Here is an 8,067-nt window from a genome sequence, read left to right on the forward strand (position 1 = left end):
TTACATTGATCTAGATGACTCTATGTCTCGATCTGGATACATATTGAAAGTGGGAGCAATTAGCTAGAGTAGCTCCATGCAGAGCATTGTAGACATAGAAATTTGCGAAATACATACGGATCTGAATGTTGCAGACCCGTAGACTAAACTTCTCTCACAAGCAAAACATGATCACTCTTTGGGTATTAATCACATAGCGATGTGAACTAGATTATTGACTCTAGTAAACCCTTTGGGTATTAGTCACATGGAGATGTGAACTAATCACATAAAGATGTGAACTAGATTATTGACTCTAGTGCAAGTGGGAGACTGAAGGAAATATGCCCTAGAGGTAATAATAAAGTTATTATTTATTTCCTTATATCATGATAAATGTTTATTATTCATGCTAGAATTGTATTAACCGGAAACTTAGTACATGTGTGAATACATAGACAAATAGAGTGTCACTAGTATGCCTCTACTTGACTAGCTCGTTAATCAAGGATGGTTAAGTTTCCTAGCCATGGACAAGAGTTGTCATTTGATGAACGGGATCACATCATTAGAGAATGATGTGATTGACTTGACCCATCCGTTAGCTTAGCATGATGATCGTTTAGTTTGTTGCTATTGATTTCTTCATAACTTATACATGTTCCTATGACTATGAGATTATGCAACTCCCAATTACCGGAGGAACACTTTGTGTGCTACCAAACGTCACAACGTAACTGGGCGATTATAAAGGTGCTCTACAGGTGTCTCCGATGGTACTTGTTCAGTTGGCATAGATCGAGATTAGGATTTGTCACTTCGATTGTGAAAGAGGTATCTCTGGGCCCTCTCGGTAATGCACATCATTATAAGCCTTGCAAGCATTGTAACTAACGATTTAGTTGCAGATGATGTATTACGTAACGAGTAAAGAGACTTCCGGTAACGAGATTGAACTTGGTATTGAGATACCGACGATCGAATCTCGGGCAAGTAATATACCGATGACAAAGGGAACAACGTATGTTGTTATGCGATTTGACCGATAAAGATCTTCGTAGAATATGTAGGAGCCAATATGAGCATCCAGGTTCCGCTATTGGTTATTAACCGGAGACGTGTCTCGGTCATGTCTACATAGTTCTCGAACCCGTAGGGTCCGCACGCTTAACGTTCGGTGACGATCGGTAATATGAGTTTATGTGTTTTGATGTACCGAAGGTAGTTCGGGGTCCCGAATGAGATCGGGGACATGACAAGGAGTCTCGAAATGGTCGAGACATAAAGATCAATATATTGGACGACTATATTCGGACATCAGAAAGGTTCCAAGTGATTCAGGTATTTTTCGGAGTACCGGAGGGTTACGGGAATTCGTCGGGGAGTATATGGGCCTTATTGGGTTTTAGGGGAAAGAGAGAGGGGAGGCTACGCCCCCGCACCCAAGGCTTAGTCCGAATTGGACTAGGAGGAGGGGCTGCACCCCCTCCTTCCTTCTATTCTCATTTCCCTTTCCTTCTCTCCTACTCCTACTACATGGAAGGGGGGAATCCTACTGCCGATGGGAGTAGGACTCCCCAAGGCGCGCTATTATAGAGGGCCGGCCCTCCCCTCCTCCACTCCTTTATATACGAGGGAGGGGGCACCCTAGGACACACAAGTTGATTGTTCCAAGCCGTGTGCGGTGCCCCCCTCCACCATAATCCACCTCGATCATATCGTAGCGGTGCTTAGGCGAAGCCCTGCGTCGGGAGCAACATCATCACCGTCATCACGCCGTCGTGCTGACGGAACTCTCCCGTAAAGCTCTGCTGGATCGGAGTTCGTGGGACATCATCGAGCTGAACATGTGCTGAACTCGGAGGTGCCGTGCGTTCGGTACTTGGATCGGTCGGGTCGTGAAGACGTACGACTACATCAACCGCGTTCTCATAACGCTTCCGCTTACGGTCTACGAGGGTACGTAGACGATACTCTCCCCTCTCGTTGTTGTGCATCTCCATGATTTTGCGTGTGCATAGGAAAATTTTGAAATTACTACGTTTCCCAACAGGTAGGTATTGATCCTGGCTCCATCTTCTCCGGAAACTTCCTGGACAATTTTTCTCAATTTTTTGATCCCTGAAAAATTGTTTTTCTTCTTCTGAAAAGACTAAAAACTACAAAGAAGAAAGCATCAACTAGCAATTGGCACTAAACTGATAGGTTAGTGTACAAATAATAATAATTGATGCGAAAACTATGCCATTATGATATAATTATAACATGAAACAAACAAAAATTATTGATACTTGAAGGACGTATCAACGTGCCAAAGCTTAATCAATACTCATGCCTCATAGATTATGACAAGTTAATTTTGACTAGTCCCTAATGTGATTTAGGTAACTCAAAAGAATAGCAATGACAAGTTAATTGGTAACAAGCAAGTAACATCAAAATATGCAGATAAACATACTCTTGCTTTTTTCATGAATCAATGCTTTCAATCAATATTGGTTAAGAATGTCAAATTATATTGGAATCGTAGCAATAGTTGGTCTTCATCATGTAATGGCAATCTTATCATAAACCACCCCAAGGCCAAGTTACTTTGACTATGCAGTACCAATGAATCACGTAATGATTCGTGCAATGCTTGAGCGATTGTCTATTTACATCAAGTTTTCAAAATGGAAGAGAGTATGATAATGGGGGTTTATGAGAAGTAAACAAAGTATAAGAAAATCTTGCATGAACCAGGCTTGATCATAAAGCAAAGTGAAAGCCTTATAATTGATGTCAATGCAAAGAGTAGGGATTGTCATGCAATGGATGCATTAGAGCCATAAGTGTATGAAAGCTCTTCTAATGGACTAGTGCGTGTGCATCCAATTTGCTTCTCATGGACACCTAGACCATTTGAGGAAGCTCGTCATTGAATATACAAGCAAAGTTTTATAACGTAAAAAATTCTCAACTAGTGTATTAAATAAGAAGTGCATGAAAACTCAATATGAAACGCTATAGTGCTACTTTGAAGTATTCTATGATATCTACCACATGCATGTGCTACTTTGAAGCACATGTATATACTACCAAAAAGGACAGTAGTGTTGCTCCCTCTCTTATTCCTCTCTTTTCTCTAGCACATCCTTGCCACATATTTTTATCTCCCAAGGTTAGAGCAACACCCTAAATGATATACAATACATATTTAATTTACTTACAACTAAACTCAACTGAACTAAAAAATGATAAACATGATTTTAAAACTCTAATGAATGCCTCTAGCAGTATACCAAGATGTACAATGATTTAGCGTAGCATGTATATGAAATAAATAAACGGTGGTATTGCCACAATAATACCATGTCAGCTCTGTATGATCATGGAAAGCAATATGACGAGAAGGAACAACATCTCTAGTCATGTAATTTAAATGACAATGTAAAATTGCATTTCAGTATATCTCAAAACGGTTATGGACTCCCATGATAGGTAGGTATGGTAGATGTTTTGAGGAAGATAATATGTGGGCTTATGTGTGGAAGAATATGAGAAATTCATCCCACGGGGTTTGGATGTGTCAGCGAAGTATGCACCAAGTCTCCATGGAAGAGTGAGCAATGGTCGATACCGAAGAGGCTAGAAAAATCATAAAGGTAAAGAAAGCAATATGGGATCAACTCGCATTTGTCATAAAGAACTCAAGAATTTATTATGAACATTACATAATTGTCTCATCAATAGTGCATAATCAAGAAACTCATAGGGGATAGTTTGGCAGACATAAGCCCGTTGTGCATCATGGCTCAACCAATGACACTCGCTTACTTACAATCGCCCCTCAACTTGGACTTCATTGCAATACAAATTACGTACTTTTAGTTCACTGGTGAAGAAAGGAATGATCCCACATAATCCTCCGAGTTCCCACATAATCTTACATCATCTCCTCACCACTCTACTCAAGCACATTTATTTATTACTCCCACATCATCTCCTCGCTAGGCAGAGAACCCTAGCCCCTCCCTTTATTAGCCTCTTGTCGCATAGGCTCACCCAATCGAATGCAAATTAAATTGCAATCCATTAGTTTCAAATTGAATTTCATACATAAGACCAGGCATCTTCACACATTAGCAACATTACATGTGACCAAAAAGTACTTATGGCCTATATCATTCAAAGGAATTTCATAAACTATTATATTCCTTTGAAATTTTGATTATATAGCTTATTTGGTTCATAGAGTTGTAAATCATTGGAATTATTCCTATGTTAAAGTTGCAAGAAATTCCAACTAAAATTCCCATTGAGTCCAAGTGTCCAACCTCATAGAAGTTTTCTTTTGTTTCTGTGACAACTATGTCATGCACCTAATGCTATAGTTATATTCATGCATTTTTCTTGTAACCAAACAACTTCTATTACAGATTCATGTGTTTCTGATTCCTATAGTATTCAATGTTTCATGTCACCCCATCCCGCGTTTTGAGAATCTTGCGAACCAAATAAACCATGAAGCATTGTTCCTTTACATGGTCAACTCAGTGTCGGAATATGAAACCAGGCAAATTAAGAGATGACTCGTGCCTTGAGTACTCTCACATTACATGCTTACATTCGATTTACCTAGGGTACGGCTCTGTAAATGAAACCTCATTCACAGAAATGTCCTCTCCCGACACGAAATCAGAAGTTGGCTTACTCCCGAAGAAGAATGCAGGTTCCTTTGGTAGCTGAAGCTCCATATTGTCCCTGGTTAACATGAAAATGACGGTCGATATCTCAGGCCTGTGGTCCGGGTCTGCTTGGACACACATCAGCCCGACGTGCACACATCGCAGCTGTTGGCTTCGAGTATGTTGATCGAGTGCTTGGTCCATCATTTGCGAGATTGTTCCCTTTTTCCAGTGATTCCATACCTGTTAGTTTGTTGTTTAACTTCAGTCTGTTAATGGAAACCTGAGATCCCTATGATAACAATATTTATATATATGCATAAAGCTAGCTTCTGCGTACAGATAGAAGCACAAAATAGATGAAATGAGATGATACTCAAGTAAAATCAGCATGCACCTCAGTGAGGAGATTCACAGTGTTGCCATCTGCAGACCAACACTCCCTTCTCCTAGTAACGATTTGGAGGACTAATACACCGTAGCTGAAAATGTCAATCTTGGGTGACACACGTCCATGTATCGCGTACTCCGGAGCCATGTAACCTCTGCAGCAGATGGATGGTGAGTAGTTAAATGTTTACGAATACTCTGATTTATGGAGGTTTGATTTGGTTATGAAGGTGAGCTTACAGTGTTCCAACAACTCCAGATGTCTTGGTATGTGTGTGACCTTCGCCAAGCAGCCTTGCCAACCCAAAGTCAGCAATTTTCGGTTCCATGTCGTCATCAAGAAGTATGTTGTTGGGTTTCAGATCCCGGTGGATAATCCTCATGCTCGAGTCCTCGTGAAGATACAATATTCCCTTGGCAATGCCAATGATGATGGTGTACTGCTGCTCCCAAACTAGTGTGTGTTCTTCCTCTCTGGTATCATCTGGTTCAACAGAATTTTCAAATTATAATAGCTTGTGCTATAAGTCAAACTAAAGAGCAAAATGAATGCATTTAAGTTGGTTAAGTTTCTCTACTATGAAAATTCATGCTTAAGTTACTACAGGGTCCACTTTAAATTTTATGTTGGTGTGAGTGTGATACGACGTATCTTTGAAATGTTTAGGGTCTATCAATGTGGCAAGTTGGTGACTGAACAAGTCAGTGGAGAGAAGAAAAAATACCAGATAGAAAGTTATCAAGGCTCCCATTCTTGATGTACTCATAAACAAGAAGTGTATCATCCCGATGCGAGTAAAACCCGTGTAACCGAACAAGGTTCTTGTGCTGAAGTTCTGCCAGCATCAGCACCTCATTGTGCAGCTGATCCAAACCATGCCCAGCTGTTCCCAGAAGTTTCTTCACTGCTATTTCCTGCCCGTCCGGGAGTATCCCCTGAAGAAACAGAGTATTCCTTTTTCAGACAAGTTGTGATACAGACAGAGTATTCCTTTTCAATTGCATACATACTATACTACTAGCTTCTTCAGTTACCTTGTACACAGCACCAAAACCACCTTCTCCGAGCTTATTCCTCTGCGAGAAGTTATCAGTTGCCTCTTGCAGCGCAGGCAAATCGTAGATCACGCACTGCGCTCTCGAGATTTTCTTGAATGCTGGTGCCAAATGGCAAGAATGGTATCAGTAAACATGAAATTCCAGATCATGAGCAGGTACATTTCTTGATGCCACTCACGGTTGTCGTGCTCGGTTGCCTTGTTGATCCTTCTCCTGAAGCGAATGAACGCCAAAGCCGAAAGGATCAATATCAATACAAGCGAACAAACAATGCCCACAGAGATCCCTACTGCACTACTCTTTTTCTTCTCTGCAATTGCATACACCAAACATCAACTCTGAAGTTAGAAATTGTGACAACTTTGGGCTGCCAGACAATTGGCAATATTTGACTTTGGTCTTTGGGATGCCCACAGAGATGCCCACAGAGCTGCCAGACAATTGGCAGTATTTGACAATCCATCAAAACTGCATTAATTCTTCAGACAAAACCAAGAAAGAATCGCATGGTAGTGTGTTACCTGCTCGGGTCTCCGGAGTAGCAGATGACGGCGGAGGTGGCGCCTGAAGCTGCAGCATGGCCTGGCCCTCGTAGAACGGCCGCACGTCATACCTCAGGTCGCACCACTCCACACGTGATGTAACCCATGGGGGTTTGGTGCTCAGATCGACTTTGATTTGCACAAGGAGCTGCCCGATGCAACTGCTGCACTGCTCCGGCGTCAGGACCGGCGCACACTGCGCGAGCGCGTAGATCCTGGGGTCGAAGTCAACCTCGCCCGTGACGAAGTACTGCTTCTGGGCGTCGCCGGCGCCGGAGGTCGAGTTGCTCGAAGCAGCAGACACGGCGGTGAGGATGGCTGTGGCCGCGGCGCTGAACCAGGAAACCGCGACCGCCGGAACGCTCCCGTCAGCCGTTGTGGTTTGGATGCTGGTACCGGGCAATTGAAATTCGGCGCAAGTTCATCGGAATCATTCCAAGTAGCTAGGATACCTTTGAATCGGAAGAAGCGTGTTAAAAGTATGATGAAATTTGCAGTACTACCTGAGTTCGCCGGCCTGCCACTGGTCGGCCTTGAGGAAGTCCAAGAACTGGCGGTTGGCGAAGCGGAGGACGCAGTCGTCCTCGTACATGGTGACGCCCGTGTTGTTGGGGCAGCTCTGGCCGGCGGCGCGAAACGCCAGCGACACGCAGGCGGCGCAGGACGAGGCGTTGACGTCCCCGCGGCAGAGCGCCATCGCGTAGGCCCGGCTCGCCGTGCCGGCGGAGAGGGTGGCGAAGCCGGCCGGCGCGGAGGAGGCGTTGCCCGGGAGCGCCGCGGCGAGGAGGTTCAGGTTCGCCTGATAGGTGCTGTTGGGCGCGAAGGTGGTGCTGGGGTCGCACGTGCTGTCCTCTAGAGGACGGGCTGACGGAAGTACGAGCAGGACAGTGACCACGGCGAGGATACCATGCCCGGCGACCATCGCGGCGGCAGCGACTGGGAGGGTCGGAGGGAGTGGGTTGACTACTTTGCTTTTCTTCGGCACGCCATGTTAAGATTCCCCAAATGGCAGCGAGTACAAAACTGGGCGTGGGCTACCAAAAATCTAAAAAGAAGACGAAATTACGCATGTCTCTTTCGTCGCCAAATCAGTCGCCGCCTCCCCTCCTGGCTCCGGCCGACTAAAGCTACCTCCTCTCGCGGCACGGACGACCCCGCACGGCGGCGCTCCACCGCCCTGCGCCTCTGCCACATACCTACCTCCAGCCAACCAGTTACTGTCTGCACTAGGTTAGATTGTTTTTTTCACGGGTCGCACGAGTAAAACTACCTACCGCATCCAGCGCTGTACGATTTGCATCAAGCGATCAACGCTTCTTTTCCGCAAACGCCCGCACGTCGGCTGCGCGCTGCTCCTTCCGCGCAAGACGCGCGTGGACTTTTCTGCAGCTGCTCCTCCCGTGCATGGGCTCCATGCGCTTGTTTTTTTT

The 8,067-nt window shown here is 44.5% G+C and overlaps 1 protein-coding gene across 1 annotated transcript; it reads right to left on the minus strand.

The window, feature by feature from the left end:
* Nucleotides 1–4,447: 4,447 nt before the first annotated feature.
* LOC119297827 (putative receptor-like protein kinase At4g00960) lies at nucleotides 4,448–7,831 on the minus strand. The gene is made up of 8 exons (XM_037575459.1): nucleotides 7,141–7,831; nucleotides 6,617–7,026; nucleotides 6,274–6,405; nucleotides 6,072–6,193; nucleotides 5,762–5,972; nucleotides 5,277–5,520; nucleotides 5,044–5,191; nucleotides 4,448–4,889 (listed from the first exon to the last, which is right to left on the minus strand). Exons 1-8 carry the CDS (start codon nucleotides 7,557–7,559, stop codon nucleotides 4,593–4,595), a joined length of 1,983 nt encoding a protein of 660 aa, XP_037431356.1. The 5' UTR covers nucleotides 7,560–7,831; the 3' UTR covers nucleotides 4,448–4,592.
* Nucleotides 7,832–8,067: the final 236 nt, after the last annotated feature.

The sequence above is a fragment of the Triticum dicoccoides genome, chromosome 5A, assembly GCF_002162155.2.
Source record: "Triticum dicoccoides isolate Atlit2015 ecotype Zavitan chromosome 5A, WEW_v2.0, whole genome shotgun sequence".
In the NCBI taxonomy this organism is placed as follows: Eukaryota; Viridiplantae; Streptophyta; class Magnoliopsida; order Poales; family Poaceae; genus Triticum; species Triticum dicoccoides.

What these genes read in the sequence shown, in the direction of transcription:
- LOC119297827 (XM_037575459.1), bottom strand. Translation starts at nt 7,559, where the DNA reads ATGGTCGCCGGGCATGGTATCCTCGCCGTGGTCACTGTCCTGCTCGTA. An exon ending in GGCAACCGAGCACGACAACC is followed by an intron (nt 6,194 to 6,273) that starts GTGAGTGGCATC and finishes ATTTGGCACCAG; the next exon opens with CATTCAAGAAAATCTCGAGA. An exon ending in GTTTTGGTGCTGTGTACAAG is followed by an intron (nt 5,973 to 6,071) that starts GTAACTGAAGAA and finishes CTGTTTCTTCAG; the next exon opens with GGGATACTCCCGGACGGGCA.